Genomic DNA, 27,805 nt, shown 5'->3' on the forward strand with positions numbered 1-27,805 from the left:
AGATTATCTATGTTTGATATTCATGAAAAAATATCTGTTAACTGTGAATGCTTATAATTATACAGAAGGCTTTAAATAACCTAACATGAAAGACCAGATTGATATTAAAAATCTCATCTCCAATCTTTACCCAAGGATACAAAAGACTTTATTGCTTTCATTTGTTTTTTCCAGATTCCATTTAGGCTGAAATTTTCCTTTGATTATTGCTTTTAACTTCAATATATTTCAATATATACAGAAAGACTTGAGCCATACACAATTAGCCTTCTCCATGAAGTCATGCAGTGCCTTGCTTCATGTTTTCTCATTTTTGATTGATACTGAAAACTATGCCATGTTCCAATAAATTCAATGTTTTCATGGACAGACTTAATCTCAGAGAGGCATGTTTTTGGACGTTTTTAGGCTTAGTTAGGCTTTCTGTTCTCTAAATGCCAGAATAACGAGACACATTATAAACAGCATGTTTGCTAAGCCTTTAAACAATTTGGAGAATCCCCAAATGATGATGTTATGGCTTTGTAAGCTTCTATATGGAGGTGCACACATTGCATGTAGGCAGCTCCTCAAACCCATCGTTTGTAGAACAGATTTTTAGAAGTGCCTCAATCTTTTTATGGCCTGATGCCTTCAGGGAAGAAATATATTTTCTCTACTCTTTGACCACTTCTGTAGCTGCTGTGTTGGTTGCTGAAGTGAGTTATAGTTATCCAAAATAAAAGCAAATTGCTCATATTTGCTGGACTTCATGGGCTTTGCATCCATTTACTTAATGCAATCTTGTGTTGTGAATGCAGTGCATGTGATTATTGTCAAAAAAATGGACATATAGCAGCATAATGTAAGGCTTTTCCCACAGAGTTTTACATGCTTAGAGTTTGCACAGTAGCTTGAAGGTTTAACTGTAGTTTGTCACTTTGTCTAGACTCTTCACTTTCTTGATTTTTTTTTCTTTCTCTGTAAAGCTCATTGTAAAAAATATTATGGATATGCTACAGATCAAACTTTATCTTTGAATAATTGTATATTTAAGTTTATTTGTATTTTATTCCATCATCAGATGTTTTACAGCACCTCATCCTATGCTTTTGAAAGATACTTTATCGCATCTGAAGTCCCTGGCTGTTTTAGTGGGAGAGGGAGTTTCGGGTTAGTAGCTATTGGGACATTCACACTTGTCATTGAAGTCACATGTGTCACTGATCCACCTGCTCGTCCTGTGGGTCACATGGGTCATTAACACCCATGAGGTGTTTACCTATCCAGCCAACATGTGAAGTATATTTTGTCGTGTTTCAAGGTGTGAATACTGCTGGGAAAGAGACGGGGAGCTTCATTGAATGGATGTTTCAATCTCCACAAGATTACCAGGCTTTTCTCAATGATAAACGACTTCCTCGCCTGCTCAGTTGAAGCATTAGTCTTTGTTTTTCCTCCCATGAACCGAGGCCTTGAGAAAATAATTCTGTTATTTTATGTGCCTCTGCATTAGCAGTTAAGCATCATCAATCTAAAGGTCAGGGCATTCCTTCCTTTCCATAGACACCAGGAGATAAGTTAGTGAAACACATGACCTTATGAGGACTTCATGAAGTCTATTACAGGACAGCCAAAACCTGCATAAAATATTTCCAACAACAGTCCACTGACTTTATTGCCCTTTAGACTATATGTGGCTAATTTGGCGGTATCATTAGTGTTATTGTTCATTTAGGAGACCTACTTGTGCCCAGGCTTTGACTTCCTGGTTGATTTCTTGAGGTGTCGCTTCAATATTTCCAAATAATGTTCTTCTTGTCTTGATGCAGTCTATTTTGGGAAGTGTGCCAGACCCTCCACCAGCAAAACAGAACAAGATTAAGTATGGCATAGAGTTTAAATCGGGCACAAAAGATCCAACCCGACAAAACACTGTGTCCAAGCCTGATCCAACAGGACTACTTAATTCTAATCAAAGGCAAAAGTCTTAAGTAAACTTGACAGGACAGAAAAGTTCAGGGTTCAGGTCGCTTGGTCTATAAATCTACTCTCTAGTCTGGGAAGCTTCTCTTTTCATCCTTTAAATGTAGAAACGGCTAAACAGTTTGTTAACATTACAGTTGCTAATATTGCTGTATCGAGGCGGTCACTGGTCACACTTGCTGGTGGTTTTTAATATCTGGGTTGCATCCCATAATTCCCGTTAAGACCAAAACACTTTCATTATGTCCAGACCTATAGTGTATGTGTCTGTCTTTATTATGACCATGTTTTCTAGCATTAAACTGTTCAAATTCTAACATTTAGGAGAAGTGGTTGTCTAAACAGAGCAACAAAAGAAATTTGGGCACTTAACAGTATAAATGCTTTACAAGAGAGTAATTAAGTAATTGGGTATATCCCTGTTCATCATTCCTGAGTGTGAGTATCTAATTATTAGCTTTTAAATATTAAACTTAATGAATTAGTCTGAGCTGAAGTCTATCAAATGGGACGTGGAGGATCCTCAAATTCAGCATTACCATGACCTCGATGACTGACAACCTACACCAACATATTGCTTTGACATTTCCTTTTTTTTCTTTGTACAATTTATTGTCACTGGCTTTAGGATTCATAAAACATGAACATAGTAAAACAATGTTTGACACTGGCCCTCTGGGTTCTGCTCCACAGTATGTAAATTTCTTTTTATTTGTTCGCCACCCATCTTTTATTCTCTGTGCTCTGACTGAACTCATTCATCTGAATTTCAGGACCAATTTAATCACAAGATCAAGGAGGCACTCTGAAGTAGCACAGAAATATATTCAGAGGATCCTACACTTGCAAAGCAAATCAGTGCATGAAAGTAAAGTGGAAAAAAATTATACATGATTTTCAAAATCTTTTACAAATAAAAATCTAAAGTGTGTGTATAACCATATTTTACTGAAATTGCACCACAAGTCTTTTAAAGTGTCTCCATCAGCATTTGTGCATCTAGGGACAAAATTTTTGGTGATTATTCTTTGGAAATAAAACTCAAGTTCAGTCACATTTTACAGAGAAAAACTGTGAACATTAATATTGCCAAATGTTTTCTATGAGGCAAAGGCAGTTCTTGTTGATTAACATGCTTTGATCTATTCCTTTCCATCATAGCTTCGGCTTTATGATTATTGTTAATATCCTGCTGAAAAGTCGACCTCCACTTCAGTCTCAAGCATAGCAGAGATTCTCCCACCAACATGTTTAAATATGAGCATGATGCGTTCAAGGTTGTTAGTTATCCATCACACAACTGGTCTTGTCTGACCAAAGCGATGCCTTCGACATGTCATCAAACCTTAAATAGGACTTCTAATGCCTTTTCTGTTGCCACTATTATATAAGCGATTTGTGGAATGTGGATCTGTGCAGCTTCACAAGAGTTGCCATGTGCTTCTTGGCTGCTTCTCTGTAAATAAATATCTTCTTGTGCTGCAGGTCAGTCTAGGTAGATGGCCATATCTTCTTAAGATTGCAGCTGTGCCACACTTTTTAAAAAGAGAATGACAAAACATCAGTGGTAGGATATTATTTTATGAGCTGATGCTACTTTTTCCTCTGCTGTCCACTGAACCATGAATCTGCTGTGACATAAATATTGTCATATCTTTGTGCCAACAAGACTCTGCTAGAACTCTCTATAAGTCAGGGGTCTTAAACCACTAAATCACTTGTGGACCAGTGAACTGCAGCTACTGGATGTGGCAGTGCTTAAACTCACTCGCATCAAATAATCAAATCTGTATGTGTGTCGATGGTGAGGAGGAGGCAGTTCGGCCGTTTGATTCAGGTGGGTTGGACCTGAGACACATTTAAACGTTTGAGTTTGATACCATAAAGAATATTAGAGACTTCTTGCAAACTACTTTCAAGAACAAGTCATGGTGATTTATCTAATGGCCATCATCTTAAATTTGAATGTCTAGACCATTAAACAGTTCACATTGAAATAATTTACCTACTTAGTAGAAATATGTAACAAGTTTCTGTTAAGTACATTGTTAACCAGACTGGCATCATCTCACACAAAATAGTGGAGATCTCTATCAACATGTTGGCAGATTTATTTGGCCTTTCTGACCATCTCTCTGTATGTCTAAAATATTTTAAGTATGGAAAAGGTTTTTGTTGCAAACAGCCATGAAAACATAGATGCTACATGAATTTGCTCAAGTCTTTTCCATTTTGAATAGTGGCCAAGAGAAACAGCTCTGTGTCAAATCATTGTTATACTGAAGGGAACAGCATTCTGTGCATTTCTAATTAAAAGTTCCCTAAAAATGCTGATCAGCTTGAAAAAATATATTGTTACATTTATTTGATAGAATTTGTTGGGGTGCTTTTAGCTGTGACATTGATGATCTCACGTGTGTGAGAGAGATAAAGGACACTATATTTACTTTTACTATCTACCCCTTAGGACATTTTTCATAATTAGTGAAGCAGCTTCTGCAAGTTAAACAGACTGATTCTAAATGTAAAGTACCAGTAGAGCTCAGTTTTCAGAAAAGGACTTGAAGCCAATTTTTCCTGAACTCCTCTTCTTTGTCATGCGGACTTGTTTGCCTCTTAAAGACGTTAGTATTTCACAGCTGAAGTGACAGCACTACAGTCCTGAACAATAGTTTGTTTCCCTTTGACTGAATAGACCACGTTTCCTGAAGAAAGGCACATCTTGCTGTGAAATTGAAACGCAGCACTTGATGGTGATCACTTGATGAAATTTGAAGTGTCTCATAAAATGAAGGCAGTTTCATCTTACGGCGTTTTCTAATTTCAGACACACATGTTGGGCTTCTTTGTCTTTGGTAGCTTCATTAATTGGAAAAACTACTTTCTTTGTTGAGAACAATAAAGTAGATGAATTCATTTAAATTTAACTGTGCAATAAATTTTTTTTACTGAACTGCTACATGTCACACTATTCAGGAATAAGTAAATTGTGGGTTTTCTGTGACTTGTGACTTGAGGCATTAGATCAAAATCAGATTTTATGTCCTTTAAATTGTAACACTGTAATTCTGAGAGCCAGCTCTGCAGGAAATTAAACAGGCCTGAACAAGGCCTTGATCTCATTATAATCTCTGTACTTCCTTTTTAGCTGTACAAACACACAGAAGGAGAATGTTGAATGCGTCAGGCAGCTTAGGCCATTGCATGAAAAAAGATGTAAGAAATAAAAAGAAATGGTAATAAAGTGGTGAAATACTGATCTGATCAATTAGAAGTTGATCTGAAGAGTATCGCGCAGTTTAAGAGGAACTTCAGAACAGTGTAGTTTTAAGACTTATAAGAATAATTGTTTTCAGAAAAGCAGGAGAAAGTAGTGGAACAAGTCCCATACACTATACTTGTGAAGCTAAAACACATTCGACTCTGCCAGAGAACAAAACATCAACCAGTCCAATCAGATAGATAGAGGTAATGGCAAAATATGTGTATAATTAAGTTCCTTGAGTCCTTAAGCACTTTATAAATTTAGCTCATGAAAAAGAATGAACAAACCTGCAGAGAGCGATGAACCAACAGGATTCACGTCTTTTTTCTCTCCTGCTCGCTTCATAAAAATGTCATGGTTTTCATCTTACAGGTCGACAGGAGCAATCGTTTGTAAAACCATTCAGACACCTTGAACATTCAAATGTAAGTGTGTATTATTGTGATTTTGTGTTAGACCAACATAAAATATGGAAGGAAGGTTGTCCACATTTTAAAAAGAAAAATAAATAAATGAAAATAGAAACCTGACAACCACGACTTAAATCTTAAAACCCGTATTTAAAATTGAGTGAATCCAATTCTCTCTGGAATTCTTTGAATTAGGGAATTATGTGATTCATTTATTCTCAGCATACATCCAGCTCTTCTGTGAAAGGCTTGTTAAAGAACATTGGTGATCAAACGAAATCATAAATACAAAGATACACAGCAGACAAGTCAGGAGTAAAGTTGTGGATAAGCTTAAAACACGGAGAGGCTATAAAACAACATCCCAAAGTCCAAACATGTCACAGAGCAGCGTTAAACCATTATTTAGAAAAAGGTTGGAAAGAACTTCAAAACTTTCAAGACATGGCTGTCCACCTTTACTAAAGGCCTGGTGAGGAGAGCTTTAACTGGATAAAAATCAGAGGTTTCCTATTCAGTTTCATTAAAAGCTGTGTATTCTTCACAGTAACCTTTACATTGTTTGTTGATATAATATAATATAATATAATATAATATAATGTCCTTCCAAAATAATGTCCTTCTTCTTCTACTTTTTCTTCTTATTGTCTATACACCTGTGCTGACTATAGTTTTTGTTAGTTAGCAACATCAAACTTCAGTTCGACTCTCTAACTCTCACGATCCAAGTTAGTTCACTAACCCTCAAAATAAACAGCTTGCATTGTTTCTGACCATAGTTGATTAAGTACCTTAGTTTTTGTCACATTTGCAAAACTCCAGAATTCAAACCTCTTGCATGGCAACAGTGTTGACCATCTTTGTTTTAAGAGTCGGCTGTACTGCACACAGTGTTTCTGTTCAGAAAAATGCAATGACACTTACTATGCTAAAATAGCTTTTGACATTTACATGTGTCCTCTGTTTTATATTTGACTTATATGCTTACTTCATGAATGATATTTTATCTATGAACCAAAATACTTTCATTATCTACTGTACAAATTGATGTCTTTAAAAACTGCAGTTTGCACTAGCATCTTATCATTTATGTAATTTATCTTGATTATGAGTTGATCTATGGTTTCTTTGCCTCTTGAGACATATTTAGACATTCTTTCTATGCTCTGTGGTTAGAGTGAAAAGATGATTTTATTTAAGCTCAAGGCAAATTGGAATTGCCTTAGATAAACCAAAAAGATGAACAGAGGTTGTTTTTTTTATTGACAAAATAATCAATCCTATACAGCTGAGTTCTTGTTGAAACATGTAAAAGCTCCCTATTTTGCATTGAAGGATGTGATAGAGCACATTCAGCTCCACTGTTTGGCTGAAAGCAAGGCGGTTTTGTAGCTGACACTTGGTATTTTTAAAAGGCCGACGGCAGATGACCTGAGCGAACTGGAACAGCATGGATGACTGCTTCAGATAAACACTGTGTTGGGACAGAACATTCTCAGAAATGAGTTGCAGCTATACTAGCTAGTAAAAGATAAATAAAGATCAGCTGGTGAATGTTTTTTGTTATGTATCACTGTTTTCACATTTTGTAAACTGATTATTTGCCCGTATTTTATTTCACAACACACACAATGCAATAGAACCAAAGCTCTTTTCACACTATTAAATATAATCAGCACAAAAAGCAACATATTTTTTGTCAAGCTGGTTTTGTTTGGTAATTCCTACATATCAAAATGAGGTGATCCAATCCTATGTGGTTACACAGAACAATCTGCCATCATAGAATCAGCTGGATGCCAACGGTATTGTTCATTAGACTGCAGCACATGCTGTTTCCTTCTTTATGTGAATGCCTCTGTTGGCAGCTTACTGGTGTTTTTAATGGTAGATCAGCTTCCATCTGTCATTTTACTTTAATACTTCCACACAACACCTTGATGAAAGCATGTCAGTCCTTGTGTTGGGGGCAATAAGTGAAAGGGGCCTGAAGTTGGTGCTGTAATTCTGTGGGATTCCCTGAATTCAAAAGCACCACTGGGGACCTCAAATCGATATCCTGGTAAAGGCTTTGGGTTTATCAATCAGGTATTCAGGCTCAGACTGAAAACATTTTGACTTGTCTTTCTCCTGCTGGCAGACTTTTAAATGTTAAAGCATTTCAGTCTGTGATCTGAATGGTACGCAGAGAAAATTCACATTAGTTTGGTTTCAGACAAGGCTGATCCATTTATTTTGGGTGCCATCGTCAACATCTATCATCTTGGGGAAATCTTAAAAATAAATGGTTTTCTCATAAGTAAATCTCAAAATTAGCTGCATAAATATCAGGAATTACAATTTGGGAATGAAATCCATGTCTATTTGAAGACTGTACACTAATGTTCATGCCAAGCTGAAACCTGCAGAAATTCAGATATTATGACAATAAACAATGATAGCTTTGATGTCTTTCATATGGATGCAAATATATATATATCCAGCAGTACCTAGCTCAGTCTGAATACCAATCAGCCACAACCATCTAGGTCAAGGGGTCTCAAACTCCAGTCCTCAAGAGCCGCTGTCCTGCAGTTTTTAGATGTGCCACAGGTATAAAACACTGCAATGAAATGACTTAATCACCTCCTCCTTGTGCAGATCATTTCTCCACAGCCTTGCTAATGACCTAATTATTGTATTCAGGTGTGGTGCAGCAGAGGCACATCTAAAAGTTGCAGGACTGCGGCCCTTGAGGACTGGAGTTTGAGACCCCTGATCTAGGGCTTACCCAAGACATAGCATACACACAAAAATAAGAAGTACAGAAGTACAGACCTAGGAGTACTTTCTGTGCAAAATAGTAAAATAAATAATTCAATAACTGCAGTAGCAGTTGTTTAAGGCTTCACTTAAGAAAAAAACTTATCAAATAAGCTCAAAGCCAGTTTTCAAGTGTATAGGATGAAAAATCAAAAGCTTAGTCATGGTTAAGCAATGAAGACAGGGTCAAATGCATTATCCATAGAAGGAGAACATTAAGTGTTCTCCTTCTTAAGAACTGTTAATGTGGCCCATCTGAGGGTCCCTCCAGAAAGGTGCACAAAATGTCAGGCCTGATGCGACTTAAGAAAAACTAAGAATTTAATCTTAACACTCTTGATTTTTCACAGTAACAGAAATTGGTGCCACACATACTGAAATGGCACATATCCGTTAAAATACACAGAAGTGTATTTATGTGAAAGTTCACTGCAAATACTGTAAAAAAAAAAAAAAAGCGTGAGCTGTCTACCTAAAATCTTTGATCCCTTTTCCCATAACATTGGATTATATTGGCCTGAGTGCTTCTATTTTATGTGCATACTGTCACAAAACAACAAAATAAAATACCACTTTATGACTCTCATGGAGCCACACAGTGCAGTTTACAACATGACCTGTGTAAACCCTAAACATTTTTGAAACCTTCACTCAAAACAAAGACCACTGTTTAGATTTCAAGGGAGGCTGCTTTGTCTCTAGTGGTTCCTCTACAAGGATCCCTGCTGAGCACTTCTGAGAAGCAGCCTGAATCACAAGGACCTCATTCCCACGCAGTGCTTCAAGACAATCCACGACTGATCTTTACCTCTGGAATAATTTACAATACAGGCAGATTTGTCAAAAAAAAAAAAAAAGTAGACCTATTCCAAAATGTTCTTAGGCATAGTGAAGGTGAATTGGAATCAAGTAGTGATGAAGATGAAAAGCTGCAAGAGCTCTTGTCAGGAGGATGTCGGCCTGATAAGGATGAGAGAATCCTTAAAAACCAGGATGAGGGCAGTGAGGATAAAAACAGAGAAACGTGCATCTTTAGCAGAGTAAACAGTGGGGATATAAAATGAATTGCTTATGTTTATATATTTTTGCACTGTACCTGTGGAAGATCTGAAAATTCAGGACACATTTTGTGCCAGAAGGTGATATTTTGCATTTAACAAGATCTAATTTTATCTGAATCTACCAGGACAGATGTTAGTAGTAAGCATTATGTCCATGGGGGCAACTGATGCTGCCATGTTAACACACAAGCAGCACTGCAGGAGTGGGTCTGTTTTGCATCTGACTAGTTGTCTAGAAGAACCTGGCACATTGTGTACTTAAATAAATAATTCAAAGCACTGTCCAAACATTTTCTGTTATATTTTACTTCAGCATTCAAAATGGATTATAATAACATCTGAGGTAAAGGGGAAAGAAAAGCTTAAAAGATGAGTACAGCATTTGTTGAGTGCCCAAAGCTTCACATTCTGTAAGTGTTTTCCTCCACTGCCATCAACTGACTTAATTGGCACAATGATGATTGTGTCACTAAGGTAAAATTCTGACAGCATGGGGTATTTGTGATGAGAAATCAATCTCTAAAAAGAGTTTTGTGTTGCTTGAGTCCTTGTCTGACAAACAGGAATGAGGTTCTCATATTTACTGACTGCAGACGACTACCCTGTTATGGCGGGACTAATAAATTAAACAGAGATTAAATAAACTCAACTAAAACAAACATAATAATTTACAAAATAATTTTTTCCTGGTTTCATACAAACATCCAAGTGATGGCCAAAATTGATGAACTTTGAGAGATGCACATGAACCATTTTTCATTTGTACCTTTTGCAGGCATGCAGAATACTGTGTATGTTCGTCACTGTTGCCCTCTGTTTCTGTTGCAGGTGGTAAAGATGATGATCATTGTGGTGGTGACTTTTGCCCTCTGTTGGTTGCCGTATCATCTCTACTTCATAGCAACCGGTCTCAATAAACGCCTGATGAAGTGGAAATACATCCAGCAGGTTTACCTGTCAGTGCTGTGGCTGGCCATGAGCTCCACCATGTATAATCCTGTTATCTACTGCTGCCTCAACAGCAGGTGGGTTCCCATGAGATCTTTCAGGTTTATAAGTTAAGCTTCAAATTTTAACCCTTTATTTTTCAGTAAAATTACATGTTACTATGGTAAGAAACACGAGCTTAACAAACTACAGTGTCCCATAAAAGCATTTCTTATGTCCCTTCCTCGATCTTGAAAGTGTTTTGTAGGGATTTAATTGGACAAAGTAAAGCATAATAGTTAACTGAAAAGTTAAAGAAGCATAATTACTTTTGCAAAGCACTTTAAAGTCTTACCAAGAAAGCTACATGCCTCCACTATCAGTAAACAATTTAAGTTCCAATATTATTGAAGAAATGCCTCAAAAATGCACATCAAACAGATTTAGTTTTGTGCTTCAGCTTCTGCAGCTTCACCTTCTTATATAGTCAACATTTCTTCCCTTCTCCTGATCTGGTCCCAGGTTTCGAACCGGCTTCAAGAGGGCATTTCGCTGGTGCCCCTTCATCAAGGCATCCAGCTACGATGAGCTGGAATTACGTTCAATACGACTGCACCAAACACGCCAGAGTAGCATGTACACGCTGACGCGGATGGATACCACCATGGTTGTGGTCTATGACCCTGCTGAAGGCAACGGCGGAGCAGGAGGAAGCGAGCACTCCCTGCCTGTCCGGAAGAGAAGCTACGTTACCTCACGCCAGTCGGAGATCATTGCCTCCAGCGGCACTGGTGTAGGTTCACAAAATGGGGTCGCACCGAAAGCTGAAATCGAGGAATTTTCTTGAAGAGCACATTTGCTGAGATTCACATAAAAACCTAATATATATATATATATATATATATATATATATATATATATATATATATATATATATATATATATATATATATATATATATATATATATATAGGCTTGTGTGTGTGTGTGTGTGTGTGTGTGCGTGCGTGTGTGTGTGTACGTAAAGAACTTTAAGCTGCTAGGTTGTTCAAAAACAGGCACATGCTGCAGTAGCTTGGCTCAGACACTGCAGTATGTCTAGAATTAAAAGTGGACTCTTCAGCATGTAGAGAGGCTGTGCAAACCATAATCATCTGCCTATTTCCTCAGCCTAACATGCAGTTCTGATTGCATTATTTCTGACTGTATTATTTACATAGCCACTGTTGTTCAAATGATACTTTAAAAAACTCACAGTTGATATACGATATCCTCAATTAAAACTTCCTTAATCGGCACTAATGCCTGTAAAAAGAAACTAATCTGAAAGTACATGTTAGCAGTTATGTACGAATGAAATATTTTATACATGCCATTGTAAAACCATGAGATAATGTGATTTGCAGTGCACACTCTCCAGCTGTTCACCCCGTGGCCATGCATGGCCACACATGGACAAGCCTCTGCAGAGTTATCAGTGGAAAAGCTGCTGACTGAACTCTGCTTAACACCATATGTGGCTCTGAGTTTAACTCTCGGTTATATAACAATTGAACGGGATGTGCCCCACTAACTGGCATAAAGCCAGCGGTGAAATCTAGTATTTATTTGCAGCTTATCAATACACAGGCTGAGGGATAGTCTTACTGACGGAAACCTAACAAACCAGTTCAGAGCTGCGTTTTCCAATTAAGCGAATTTCCACAGTTAAGTGCAGCTCATTTCTTTCTATGGTTTTTACAGAAATTTCTCAGAAAGCCTAATGGTTTTGACTTGTTGCAAATGCAGTGTTACTAGAATGTGTTATGCTAGACGAATAATTCAGTGGTTGGAATTTATATTGAACCATGTTAAAAGTGAGACAATTTTAACAAGATTTTTGGGCAACTATTGTTCATGTTTAGGTTTACTATCATTTTTGTACTTACTATAAAACAGTCATGGGGCAGTTTCGATATTTTCTTCTACTTGTTTGTACCCAGTAAAACGTGTTGGCTTTAACAACTTGACTGGATAATTTTTTTTCTAGTAATTACCCATTTACCACTTTTAAAGACTTTTATCTAGTTTGAAAGTTGGCCAAACTTCACAATGTTTTTATTTTTTAGTTTTTACTTTATTTTTCGATTAGAACCAATTAGAGTCAAAGTAAAAATACCAAAGAAAAACACATAGCACCGATGAAAAGTTGATTATTTAAGCTCAAACACCACTTGCGGTGCCAAAAAATGGGAAAAGAAGCATTTGACAATAAAAGAAAAAATGTTTACATATAGATTAAATCTGACAGAAGACATTATGTTGTCTATCAGGCTCAACTGATGTGAATATCGCATGAGATTTTTGAATACATTTAACCTTCCTGCAGTCTTAAGAAATGGGATCACTTGGACTCCATGAGTGTTTTCAGGATTGTACTCACCCTGTGTGCTTTCTTCTTCAAGGTTTCGTTGGCTCTAATGGTCTTATTTGAAAGTGGTCAGATAGGAAAGCAGGTTGTGCTTTCCTATCACAACCTGATAGGATCCGTTCCGAGGAGCAGGCATGGGTCATAGATTGTACTGTGGTGGTGTTCTACCTCTGCACCACCCAGTACCCCCCCACCACATATGGGCTTTTACTGGGAGTTTTTTGTGTGGTTTTGGAATCTGATGGTTTGACGGGAAAACTTCCCGGTTTTCCTGCTCCTACTGATCACTGCACTAAGACCCCAGGAGGGTTAAACTTAATTAAAGTCTACTTTTCTACCCTACAGCAGAACCTAGCTATGACACAATATGAAAGTTTGCTTGTGTATTGGTTTTCACAATACACTAATACACTTTCAAGCTATCTCATTAGAAAAAAGATGTGAAAATATCTTTGTAGTTAAGTTGCCATGTCAATTAAGGCAAAACCTTCCATAATAATCACATTACATCGTTTTTTTCCCCCAATTTGACATTTCAACATAAGGGTGAGGCCTTATCTTAGGACTGTTTATTCACTTATTTGTTCCCACATTTCATCATTTTTTCAGCAATCAAGCAAAAACAGAAAATAAAACAATCTTTACTACTGAGGATGGCATCACAAAACAACACAAGTGTTCATTTTAATGCAGTCAGTTGTAATTGACACACTGGTTTCATTATTTAAGTGCAACTTCTAACTAATCCTAAACTCTGAGAGTAGGGACGTGGCACTAAGTTTATATGTTTTATCTGTTACTCCCCTTGGCCTAGTTAGCTGAGCTGCAGGTGTTTGTGTGTCTGCCCTCGTGCTCCTCCTCTGTGCAGGTGCGACTGATTTGCTAATCCAGAGCACAGAATATTTAAGGTTGGCTCTTTCTTGCTTTGTTGTCACTCTCATCATCCACTCTGCTTCCTCATGCATGTGATGCTCTGCTGCCAGGCCTCATCTCACCTCCTCTTTCACATTTGAGTTTGTCTTCGTCTTTGCTTTGTAGCACTTCCATATACATACAGCACATCCAAGTATTTGCATTACGCTGCTGATAATGACATGCATAAATCCTGTTTCTGTTACGACCCTGAGCCAGTCGTAACAAATCTTATAAAATATGATTATATTTTATTTTTTATTTTACTTTCTGAGCTTTATGGCGACTGAATTCTAAAATTTATTTGGAGATCATTTGTTTTATTCAATATGTAGTTCACATAAACAAATTTTAGTATAAATGTTAGAATGCGCACATAAATAAATTTTTTACAGTACAAAACATGAAAGGAACCAAAAACAGCATTTTTTTTTGTTTAAACATTTGTTAAAACTTTTTGACTGAAAGATAACACTGATTTTATTGTATTGTATTATTTTTGATTTACTTGTTGTTGAAGTTTTACTTTTGTACATTATGGTTACAAGTCAGCATAAATTTGAATGTTTGGAGACTTTATGAAAGTATTGCCATGAGAATGTGAGGAAGTACTCTCTGTGCATATGAGTGTTTTGGGCGTGTACCATTATTTTTATTTATTTCTCTTCCCAGTTGTGTTCAGACTCATAGGTCACAATGACTATAATTTCCATAATCGAGATTTTAAAAAACAACAAAGAAAAAAGTAAGCACAAAAGATTGAATGTTGCAGGTGAGTGATGGCATTGAGTAGAATGCTAGCATTAATCCAAAATAGTTAAAACTCAAGATATGGAAGCATTAAGATAGACATAGTCTCTGTTCCAATTGTGATCATCGGCATTATCACTCTAATGCTGATGAGCGTCAGTTCTCCCATTTCTGAAAACAGCTGACGCATTATAATACTTTATACTTTGTGCCATGAAGTTTATCAAAAACTCTTAATTTTCTTGCATTAGATCCATCCCATACTTTACTCCTAAGGTTTTAACGTCACTAATGTTAATATTTTTGCAAAATGTTCCACGTCTCATTTCACTCAACCACTTTTAAGTTCTGTATTTCTTTTTACTTTATTAAAAAAAACATTATTTTATCCAATAAAAACTGTACTCAAAAACAACAGCTGTGATCACCCATTTTTACCCATCTGATATTTTTGCTTGTTTTTGGTGGGTGAGGAGATATTCATCGTCTTTGCCTGTATTTAGTTCCACATTGCTCACCCACACTTCCACAGATTACCATTTTAACAAAAAGCGCTGACTCAATTCTTTTTGTAATTTTATAAGTATTGACACACCAATTTGCCATCCATTGTCTACACCAGCTGTTCTGCAGAAGCCATTGGGCGAGAGGCGGGGTACACCGTGGACAGGTCCATCACAGGGCAACACACACAGGACAAACGCCCCTGTACTTTCACACTCACTCACCTAAAGGCAATGTGGAGAGACCATTAAATGTAACAGTCATGTTTTTGGACTGTGGGAGGAAGCTGGAGTACATGGAAAGAATTCACATGTGCACAGGGAGAACATGCAAACTGCATGCAGAAAAGCCCCAGGATGGGATTCAATCCCAGGATCTTCTTGTAGCAAGGCAGCAATAGTGCCAACTTAGGCATTGTGCAAACCTCACTGTCCCCCATTTCTCACAGTTCCCTTAAGGCTTTTTTCTTCTGACCACAGTCATAGAGAGTGGCAGACTTCAAGGCTTCTAGGTGTCTGCACACATTACAGATCCAACGCCACCATCCATACACAATAGTGCCTTTCTGTTTTAGTTGACTCAAATGGCTCTTTTTAGTTCAGAAGAGTGTTTTCAAAAATAAAAGCCAGTGGAAAGGCTAGTGGTAATTCATACGTTTCAAACATTAAATATTTTTAGTTTATCTGGCTCTAAAATATGATGATAGATGCCCTCTAAGGCATTTGAACATCCTTCTTTTTAAATGTGTTGGAATGTACAGTACAATGTGCCTCTATCTGTTGAAGGGTAACTGTTTCTTTTTTTTATTGTTGTTGTTGTGCTTTTAAAGGATAATGTGTTGATCTCAGTCTGAGTTTCATTTGGTTTTCATTTTTTACCATGATGCAATAAATCATGTGATCTCATCTGAATAATATTCATGTTGCTTTTGCAAAACTGCAAAATAAATGGAAACTCAGATTGAAAGTAACTGTATTATCCTTTTAAGCAAATGCTCAGAAATAAAATAAAAATAATAATAACATTGAAGCTTTACATTAGAATAGAATTAGTATGATTATGTGGAATGGTGAACTCATGTTTCTACATAATTTCAATGCTGTATCATATTACTTTTACTGAGCCTGAAATGTTTTGTATTGCTTTGCATCAGATAGTATTAATCTTATCTGCTTTGTGTAGGTTTATTGCCATGGTCCTCTGCATAGTTTCATGTTTACATGTGTCTTTAAATGTGTTCGATACAACATAGCTGTGGCTTGTTGCAGTATCAGAAGAAAAAACAAAAATGTAAAGTAATTTTTATTTGGTGTTGGTTATCAAAAACGATGGGAGATATTGTAGTAATTCACAATATTTAGAAATCTCAGAGAACCTAACTATTCAAATTTGGACTTCCACTGAAGAATCAATGGAAACTAATTCTGTAATGTTGGGTCTAATAAAGAATCCTAAGCTTGCTTTGTAATTTCCAATTAATGCTTCCTTTCAGTTTTTCTGTAAAAAAAACCCCACTATAAACATGTGATGCATTAATTTGCATTCCCTTCTACTAGTAAACTGCTGTGACACAACTGTATAATAATGTTGGTTTGATTATTGATTCTGTAAGTACAAATGCATGTAATTGATTCTGCCTGAACAATAAAGTAGTCGCAATTGAGATTATACAAATGTTGTGTATTATACAATTTGACTTCATATAAAGTGCCAATATTTCTTGTTTTCTCTGTATTGATGTACGAGATTACCTAATAAATTCAAACTGTAATTGTGTCAGCTTGGAACCAGAAGGTTGTAACATGTCCTTGGACAAGCATATGAGGTCGCTTTCTTCAAATAAACACAAATGGGTGAACAGGACACTCAGCGCTGTCAGCAATGTGACCCAATTAAAGAAAATAACACCATCTCACAATGTTTAATGGCATATGCCATCAGCCTAATGTTTTTCCTTCCCAGTTGTGTTAGCAATATTAGTTTAGATTCAAACATATGAACAAAATCAGTATTTTAAAAGGTATTTATATATACACACACACATCAATGAAGAGCACAATAACTACCCAAGAAAGTGCCAGCAAACCAAAAGCTTGAATGCACTGTGTTGTGTGAGGGTGTGCGTAGCGTGTACACGAGCATGATTGACAGCACTAAGGCCTTCCTCCTGCCTCTGAGTGGTTGTTTTGACTGGGAGCGGTGCATTTCTGTAGTTAGCTGTAGGACCACGGAAAAGACAGTGGAACTTGATTTTTCCACAGATTTTATATAGTGACAGTTTTAACAAACATGCAAAAAACACATTTTTACAAAACTGGCAGGTTTTTAATAAGATATTATAATTAAATCAATAATGAGAGATAGTCTAAAAAGTTCCCTTTGGGGACATTTTACTCTTGACCGTTTAGATGGAGATTTAAGCCTTTAGACAGATTTCTCAGTGGATGTATGAATGTTTCATTTACTATAAAATAATTTCTTTTATCTTACTTTATGGAATGAATTGATCATTTTCTAAATTCTTTCTGGGTCTAATATATTGCATTGAGAACATTATTTCCTTCACATGACATGGGTGTGGTTTTTTTTTAAGAGGAATTGTTTTGGATTTTTTGCATCGCAATCAAGCATGGTTTGCATCACTAAATAAGGACATTGTTCCACAGAAATCAGCATTTGCTGCATGCATTTTAGGAGTGCTGGTCTGTGTCAGTCATTTTTAGAACTGTCTCTTACCCACCACAGTGACAAGAGCTTGGGGTACATAGCTCTCAATTTCCCTGAGTGCTGCTGCTGGGAAAAATAAACACTTTATGTGCGGTAGTTTAAATTGTTTACGTCATCCTTCTTTATCTTTGAAAAAAACACTTCAGCCATTCATGCTCTTAGGTTTTTATGTTACCTGAACTCTGAGCAGTTGTTGAATTGCTTGTAAGTGATGCTTAGGATTGTCCTTGATGGCAGCAGAAGTTATGTTTGCTGCTCCACATTTCCGTTAGAATATGACAAACAGCTTCTGTGTGGCTCTGCTGTCCTTGTTCTCTTTACAGCAGTTTTTATCCATTTGCATGCACTGTCACAGAAAATTCATTGGTTCTGAAGTGAAAGAGCTGCTTTTTTCTGTTCTGAGAAATTACACATCAATCTTATAAAAATATTTTTCTGAAGTCGTCAATTTTAAAATGTAACCATCTAAGGAGACAAAATGCATGGGAGCAGTTGTTTCATCAATACATTTAAATCCTCTGGGTTAAGAATCAAACTGATTCTTATTATTTGTAGTCAACATTGTGCATATATTGAATTCAAATTAAAAATGAAGTCGTGTGAGCTGAACTTGAAAATACAATCATATTTCTTAGTTTAAATGATGGTGCACCAAGGCAGGAGAAGTTCATTTGTAAAACACCATTCATAAACAGGGTTATTCAAAGTAGTGAAAAAGAAAGTAACAGAGATAAGACACAATATAAATAAGGAGAAAAACACAAAATAGACAATAAAAAAAGGTTGATGTGTAAGTTACAATACACAGTATTGTTTTCAGTTCTAATTTAAAGGTTCACAGGTTTTCTGCATGTCTCAGGTTTATCGGCAAGATAATTTTCATTAGGACCATTTTTTGTATTTTTCTTTCTTCTTGACAGGAAATAAAATGTCTGCTCCTGGTTAATAGCTGTTTGCTCCACACTTGAGGGTATTTTGATTCACAATATGTTCCCTTAATTGGAAATGGATGGTGGATCATGACTTTGATCCATCATCCATTGCTAAACGTCTCCCAGAAGAGATATGTCCCTCTTCTTATTACAACTACTATTATTTTTAAGCCAATATACAGTTGTCTTATATTTAACCTTGAGAATTTTACTTTCTTTCTATTAAGAGACTTTTTGTTTGTTAATATTCAAAAATTGTGGGTCCACTGCTCCTCTGGGATATTGCATGCACCAGACACTGAAGGATCTGACATTTTCCATAAATTGACCAAATTAATTTACTGGTGGTCCCCTGTGCCACTGGCTGTAACAGCAACCAACCATATATATTTAAAAATTATAGATATTAAAATGCACTATACTGCCAATAGTACCTACTCACATTTAAATTGTCAAGCCAGTATTTTCAAAATGAAATAGTGTACATTACTGTATATTTAAAAGAAAGTGATTGGGAATGACACCAAGTTGTTGTAGATTCAATTGCTACAGACCTCCAAACTTCACGTAGCCTTCAGATTAGTTAAAAAACATTGTAACAAAGTAATAGGGCTGCATGCAATCCTAATATCACACAGTGTGCTATGCAAACAGTGATTTATTGGACTACTGCACTGCAGAAGAGTGGAGATGTTTACTCTGGAGTGACAGATCATGTCTCTTTACGTGACAATCCATTTGTGGGGTTGGCAGTTGCCTGGAGCTTAGAGCCTGCATGATTACGTAGGTTGTAACGTTTGGTTCAGAGGAGATTAGTGTTGGGCTGTTTAATTCAGGAAGACCCCTGACTTAAATTCATAATGCTTCAGCAGTACTGTTTTTAATACTTCTCCAATACAGTTCAGGCAATCTGATTATCCAAACTTTATAGGAACACTTCCAACATGATCAGGAAAGGGTGTACTCACTGTGTATCAGTGCTTAGAGCAGGGTTGTATCTAATAACTGGGCATATTGTGCAATAGGCATTTGCAAATGTCCCTGGAGTTTAGAAGTTTCTTTCTCTCTAGAGTGAGTTACTTCCATGATCACAGTGCAAAAACAACTTTCTAGTTAATTTATGCAGAACTTAAAAAGCCTTGTGAGTTTGGTGTTTTGTTAACAAAAAGATATGTGACATATCAGTCCAATCAAAGAACAAGGAAGACTACCAGTGTGCTCATTAATCAAATCTCAAATCTCTCCAGCTTGTATGAAAACTTGGCTGAAGTAGCACTGAACAGATTGTGCTGTCTAAACCAGATGACTCCAGATTGAACTGTGCTGCAATTTGCAATGGAAAATGCTCTTGAACGTAAAGACACAAGGTTATTAAAATAATTTGTGGGTCTGTTCATGACAGGTACTGAACTCACTCATGCTTCTCCTAAGAAGCATCATGAGCATTTGGTTTGGGGGAAGTTTGTGAAATGAAGGATTTCCTGTAGTTGAGATGAATCCTGAGCTACAGGACAAAAAGGGAGCTGATATTGTTTCATTAGGACATAACAGATTTAAGGTTAAGTCTGCACAGCTGTCGCTGCCCAATCCACCCACAGCATTCAACAGGCTCAAATCCATCTTTTAGAGTGCTCAGTATACATCATGCACTTTATTTAGCAACAGAAGAAAACGTCTGAAAGTTTGTTCAGACAGAAGTTATGAGATGATTTCTGGTTAATTTGTGTATTTTCTCTGTTTCTGATCATACAATTTGTAATTTGTTTTCCAAGTCACTTATAAACCAGAGACACAGCCACGTGTATAAGAGCATAAAATTCAGTCTCTGTTCTTATCTCTGGTTTACACTGATGTATATTTAAATAAGAGTTAGACACTCATTTATTTAATAAATAAACTCATAAAATCAAATGACACATACGAATACACACAGTCTAAATACTACAATACATTGCTGTAATTTTTGACATGTGATAAGTGTTAAACAATGTTAAGGTGACTAATTTCCATCACTATTACAGTCAGTAGCTTCATCTGTCCAAAAGCAGTGCAGAATCCATTGAATTTGTCCATGATCCAAGAAAAAAGTCACAGCTTTACACTGAAATCATTTTCTATGCTGTACCATTTAATGAAGACTTTTATAAGAAGCAAAAGTATAAATGGATAATTCATCAAAAAGATGAAGGAAAAAGCAGCAGAAACAGTAGGCGGTAAATGTTGTGTTCCTCTGTATGTGCCACACTAATGTTAAGTCAGTCGACCTTTACGCTACAGCCTTCTTGTTCATTAAGCAATCAATGTACCTGTTACAGCAAATTAGATCATTTCTGTTTCACTGAGCAGATTTATAATAAACCACCCCCTCTCTTGGATTATCTACATTTTGTCTTGTCTGGGGAGAGTTGTGCACTCGCAAAAAGGAGGCAAACACGAAAACATCACATCTTATAAGTGTAATGAGATATGAGCACCACAAACTAAATTCCACTTACTTTCAGTGTATTCACAAGGCATTACAGAAGAGGCACTCATATAAGACCTAACAAAGTAGAAACACCACATTTTCCCTGACTCTGCCACGTTGTAAACTGTCTTTACTGCACACTCCCTTAAAGAAGCAAACCATGTGTATTAGTAAATAATTGTATTGTTCTGGTTACTAATTGATTCCTCTTTTTATTAAAATTTAGTTAAACCCCTATCAAAATGTATCATCAATCAATATCAGTCTTTGGATAGAAGTTGTGTCTATCCTCTATTTGTGTGTATTGCTTGCACCAGAGCACAAAGTCACTCTGTTTTCTATTGTGTTATATTGTTCAATAATGCCACACCTCAACAAGTAAGTATTCATAAAATAACTGATAGAGACTGAGAGCTGTTTGGTTGTTATTTCCTGATAATCAGGTGATGCTCCAACTGGGTAATTTTTAATAAAATGGACTTTGTTAATAATTGGCTTAATACTTATTCACAGCCAAACTAAACCTATTGTTGTCAAACAGGTTTATGGGAGCTTTCACCCATTTATCTATCAATATAAATCAAAAATTCAGTTTTTCAAACCTATTCACTACAACCAAGCTTTTCTAATACCTTTTTTAATCATTATCTGTTTTTTCTACAGGCAAAAAGAGCTATCAAGCTCTCTTTTTCCATCCCTTATTTTAGCTGTGCCATCATGACCTTTAACATTTAACTTGCGAACTGAGGCATGTCGAGTCTGATATATTGGTCTTAGGTGCGGATTCTCTCAGCATTTTACATTCTGACCTCGGAGTGAACCTGCAGACCTGTCCACTGCTGCACAGATTGGTACATGCCCTGACTGCTACTGATTGTTTAGAAATGACCTCGTAACCCCTTCTCATATAGATTCTGTTGTTAAAAATGTATTAGTTATATTGCAAATGGAAATGCCATCCCTTTTCTTTTGACACTCTGTAAACACAAACATGAAAACTGTAGGGAATAACGCTTCTGCTCTTGTTGGATGTAAATGGCTGCAGCTGATGATCAAGTAGTGTAGCACAGTTACAATTTAAAATGTCATGTTTCATTGTCCAGCTCATCTTGCGATTAGCTTTTTAAAACCAGGCAGGATAGCACCATAGTTGTTGCTCTTGACCACACACTGTTCGATTCGTAATAGTTTAAGTACAAAATGAAGCACTTTCATATTTGCGGACAATTACCATCGTTTTTTGAAAGATGAATTTATCAATAGAAGCAGTGATTGGGCCATGTTTTGTTCACTTTGTCTCTGAACAGCAACTCGGACCAGTTTCCCTCCAAAGCAACAGTAGTTGCCAAGCATCATAACTCATAGACTGTTTAAAATCTATACCTTTTGTACATTGAAATCCATTAGTTTGAGCCATAGGGCTGCAAAGGGCTTCTGTTTAGGACATCCAACTGTGCTAGCTTAGAAAAGAAAGAAAAATACATACATTTCGATAGACTTTCTCTAAACAGAACTCACTGTTGTGCTAAAGCTGTGAAAAATGCCACTAAAGGAAATCTCCTCTGTGTGAGAGAGGGATAATGACCATAAGCACCATCATTATGAATTACTGCAGAGTAAGAGCAGAGTGGTGCATGAAAAAGAAGTAAGTGTTCAGCTTTGCTAGTTTTACAAGTAAATAGATTTTCTTTGCCCAACACATAAGAAATGATTGACCAGCAAAAATGCTTAGTTCTTATCTGACAGCAAAAATCCCTTTAGCAGACATAACTAGGATCAAAACCCAACATAACACCTGGTTGCTAGTTTAAATGGCACAAATAATCATTTCTACTGCTGAACAAGCTTGTTAGTTTTTTGTTATGGCTGTTTGTCTTTTCGTACCTCCCTACATTCCAGATTCCCTTTTTTGTAGTTCCAACCACAGGAATTTGTTTTTGAGCATTTTATGTGACAAGCTGACATAAAGCAGTGGACAGTTGTGAAGTGAGGAAAATTATGCACAACTCTGAATTGTTTTTAGAGTTATTGATAAGAAAGAACATGTAACTAATTATAAGTCAGTGCATTTCAGTCAGTTACCTGTGGGCCCTCTTTTCCTGCAATTACCACTGAAAATGTTCTTGTTTAAACAAACATTTTTACTGATTCTTCTTCACAAAGTAGTTTAAACCCAGTCAGATTAGATGGAGAGCATCACATTTCAAGCTTTACTATGAATTCTTAGCAAGTTTTAAGTTTGGACTTTTTAGAATACATGAAAACATTTTGATCTAAACCATTACATTACATGTTTGGTTGTTTGTTTAGCTCCATTGTCTTGCAGAAAGATTGACATCTGCCTTGGTCTAAGACCATTTTCATTCAGGACCTCCCTGTATCGATCTTATCCATCATACAACCAATTCTGACCAGCTCCCTGAACCTGCAAGATGGCAAAAAATAAGAGAAAAATATATATTTTAGTTTACATCTGACCAGAGTCCCTTCTTAAAAACCGTCCTCAAAGACTTTGGATACATTACAACTGCATGTCTTACAGCTTTCTTTCAACAATGGCTTTTTCATGACTAATAGTTGTCAAGTTAAGGGATTCTCCCTGCTAAGCAGTGCATCTTTTTAGCTTTTGCAAAATTATCTCTTGGCTGCTTTTCTTATTATTGCTTTCCATGGATGGCCAGAACTCCAATGGTTTGTTGTTTCAATTCAATTTAGGCTTACATTTTCCACTACAGGTGATGGATTAAACAGTGCTAAGATATTACAAGCTCACGATGTTTTTTTATAACCTAATCCTTTTATAATCTAACCCTGCTTTACTTCTCTGCAACTTGTCTGGAGTGTTTCTCGGTCTTTGTGATGCTGTTTGTTTACTGATGTCCTCTAACAAACCTCTGAGGTCTTTTCAGAAAAGCTGGATTCATATTGAGATTAGATTATACACTGAAGAACTCTGTCTACTACCATAACTTATACCAGACACTTAAGGGTAATTTATTAAGTATCCTGAAGGTGGTTCAGTGTGACAGATTGTGAAAAGTTTTAAGTGGCATGAATACATTTGCAAGAAACTGTATATCAGCAGAAGATTTCATTCTATAGAGATTTTTTTTGTTTATCGCTTTGATTGCTCTTCAGTCTTTTTAAACTGAAACGTGTTGAATCAGACTACTCGGTTTTAACTAAGTCTGATTTTTTTTTTTTTTGCAAACACTGTTTTATTTATTTATTTATTTTGAACAAATAATAAGAATAAAATAACACACATATAAATATACATATATATACACACACAACAAACAGGGGGAAACATTAGCGACAGCATAAAATTTCCACCAAAATATTACAGAACAAAAATCATGATGTTCGAAAAGGGAGCAGGAAGAACTTTAAGCTGTATGAGTGAAAGTCGAGCACAGATTGAACTTGTATGAATTGTCTTAAGAGCATTATTCCACCAGTCCTCTCTCAAATTTAGACCTACTTTGAGCACCCAATTGACCTTGGTAATTGGTGAAGAATCAAAAGACAGAATTTCATTGTAAACTTTAGAGATATATGACCTTTGAAAAGGATCCCAGCTCAGAAACATCTCCCAGGGCAGGTTTGGCGGCCTACGTGGAAAAGTGGGAAACAAAACTTTGGCACAGAGTCTAATTTGAAAGTACCGGAAAAGGTGAGAAGAAGGGAAATGAAATTCTAGTGAAAAATCTGTGAAGCTGCAAAAGATGTAAAAATTGTAAAATTCATTAAAACATGTCAGCCCTTTATTACCCCATGATGAAAAGGTTGAATCTGTGAGTGCTGGTTGAAACAAGTGATTCTTCATTAAATGAGCAAGTGTAGATGCTGAGTTAAATTTGAAGTGCCTCCTAAACTGGCACCAAATTTTTAATACAGAACAAAATATAGGATTGTTTGTAAAGCTAGAGGGTTTGGATGTAATAGGGAAAGTGAGAAGAGCAATTAGTGAGGATAGGGAGCTCAATTGTGCCTCAAACTTGCACCAGGGGAAGTCCACAGATCGAAACCAAAATGAAATTTTATGGATGTGGGCTGCCCAATAATACAGCTGGAAGTTTGGAAGTGACAATCCGTCGCTGAACTAAGTCTGATTCTGAAAGCAAGTTTATCAACTCAACTCAATTTACATTGTTGCCTGGCAGATGCACTTGACCTCACTGAACCTATCAGTCTTGCTTGTTCAGGCAAAGAAGAGATGCTCTCTTTTTTGTGATCTTCATTATTAGCCCAGCTTGAGGTGCAGATTGTGCTTGACATAGCAGGTGAAGGTCAGACAGCAGGTGGATGGTGCAAAGAGGAGAAGATGAAACGGAAATAAAGATGATGAGATGTTAGTCGAGGTCTTGAACCGACCAAAGCGAGCATGAGACGCAAAGCAATGTCTGAAATCAGATTCATGAGGTAGTAATAAATAACGTTGGCATGGAGATTCAGAAATCTGGCCAAATGTGATCTGCATGCAAGCTCCATGAACACATTTACTAAATAATTTGCTGTTCTCAGAATCTGCTGGCAGTCAACAACACAAACATTCTGAGATTGAAAAATAATTATCTGCTTACTTTACCAGGCGCACAGACAGATTGTGAATCAAAGCAGGTTTCAAGTTGCCATGTCAGAATCTTTCCAAAACACATGAATTCAGTTGTTACTCTTCAGAAAACTGTCATATCACTATGACAGGTTACTATTTTTACTGTACAGTATTGAATGTTAATTCAAACTGTTTATGATACTATAAGAAAGAATGAGCCAGCATTTTTGATTTTTTTTCTAAAACAGTTCTAAAACTGAGCCTGTGGATTTTACTCCCTGATGAATAATCACATCTGATTACAGTCTTTAACCTTTTTCCCAGCCATAATCTTCTTCATTTGCCACCAGTTCTTTTTGTAATGTGACACTTAGAGCCCTCCTTGATGCTGGCTGTGTGAGTGTAATTTGTTATGACTGAAGGGGATCCTATCACAGCAAATCACAATTAAGACCTCTTGAGCTCATGTTAATTAGGACGTTTCATCTCAGGGCCTTTTCAAGAATAGCTCTGACCCATTCATGCCCACAAGCCCAACAAGTTCTATTGTGTCATTGCCTCGCTGACACAAAGCCAGACACTTTTGGCACAAGGTGTACAAACCATTATCACATGCTATTGTGTGTTTTTGTGTCATATTCCCACAACACTTCTTTGAAATAAGATCTGGTTGGCCAAAATGATCCCTTTTGGCAGCAAACTATATCCTCCAGCAAGGCTTTGTGAAGAAGATAGTACAAATGTGGCTATCTTTGCTGAACAATCAGATCAAGAGTAAACAAGAGATTGACTTTTAGTATTTTTATTACATTATATTAAGTCATTTCCAATACTAGAGCTCTGAGAAAACATCCATCCATCCATTTTCTGTTCACCCTTGTCCCTAATGGGGTCGGGAGGGTTGCTGGTTCCAGCTACGTTCCGGGCGAGAGGCAGGACTCACCCTGGACAGGTTACCAGTCTGTCGCAGGGCAACACAGAGACATACAGGACAAACAACCATTCACACACACACTCACGCCTAGGGAGAATTTAGAGAGACCAATTAACCTGACGGTCATGTTTTTGGACTGTGGGAGGAAGCCGGAGAACCCGGAGAGAACCCACCATGCACAGGGGGAACATGCAAATCCATGCAGAAAGATCCCCAGGCTGGGAATTGAACCCAGGACCTTCTTGCTGCAAGGCAACAGCTCTACCAACTGGGCCACTGTGCAGCCCTCTGAGAAAACAATTGTATTAAATATAATTAATGTCTTTCAAAACATATGTGCCTTGCTTTGGACTTGTCTTCCTGTTAATGCTGTAAGCAAGAGCAGCGCAATAGAATTACCTGGTGTGTTGCCTTAATTTGTAACATGACAAGTAATGTAGCAGATATCATCTTTCTCTGGGTCCAAATTCAATGGACCCAGAGAAATTCAATGAAAATGGTCAGCGTCTGCACTACATCTAGTGTAATAGTTTCTTTAATGTCTTTTTCCCTACACAAACATCCTCACCTGCTGACAGCGAAAAGATTTTGAATAACGTTTGCCTGTCAAGCTCTGTTGCAAACCTCTTGAAAGCTTATTTCCAAGAACTCTTAGCTTTCTTTCTTGCTGGGAGCACTTAGATTCCACAAACTGAAGTAAATCAGTATGTGCCCATTGTGAGTTCTCATCACACAGTTGAAAACAAGCCCCAGTCAGGTCACAATAAGAGAAAAGATTACTATTCCCTGTTTTATTTTAGCTACATCTTTGTGCCTCAACAACACAGCTCTACAATGGGTTTGACTGCCTTCAGCTCCCTTTTTATAGCATCTTTTCTTGAATTTTCAGGGAAATTCAGGGAGTAGCTGTACTTAATCTGCAGACCAGGCATTTTGTAATTAACCATATCAAGCTACGTAATGATAGCGACAAAGGAACTTGACATATTTCTGAAGTTAGTTGCTGCTGGTGTTCCTTTTTTGAAGTATCATTATTGTTTCAAGGACTTTGTTAAAACAGCTGCCAGGCTGAGAGAAAGTTAGTTGGACACAGCATTTACTACTGAGGGAGGTCATGGGCCCCTTTTTATTTTCCATTTGTCAGTTTCTTCCACTGCTGTACACAAATGCAATTAAAAGTC

At 36.8% G+C, this 27,805-nt stretch overlaps 1 protein-coding gene across 1 annotated transcript in view; it reads left to right on the forward strand.

Moving 5' to 3' along the window:
- Positions 1–16,785, forward strand: part of tacr3a (tachykinin receptor 3a) — a 34,659-nt gene extending 17,874 nt beyond the window's left edge. The window contains exons 4-5 of the mRNA XM_044113465.1: positions 10,332–10,528; positions 10,953–16,785. Of these exons, the coding sequence (XP_043969400.1) occupies positions 10,332–10,528; positions 10,953–11,277 (522 nt within the window). The 3' untranslated portion in view covers positions 11,278–16,785. The remainder of the gene's footprint in view (positions 1–10,331; positions 10,529–10,952) is intronic.
- The last annotated feature ends 11,020 nt before the right edge of the window (positions 16,786–27,805 follow it).

This window comes from Gambusia affinis, linkage group LG04, assembly GCF_019740435.1.
Source record: "Gambusia affinis linkage group LG04, SWU_Gaff_1.0, whole genome shotgun sequence".
Classification (NCBI taxonomy): Eukaryota; Metazoa; Chordata; class Actinopteri; order Cyprinodontiformes; family Poeciliidae; genus Gambusia; species Gambusia affinis.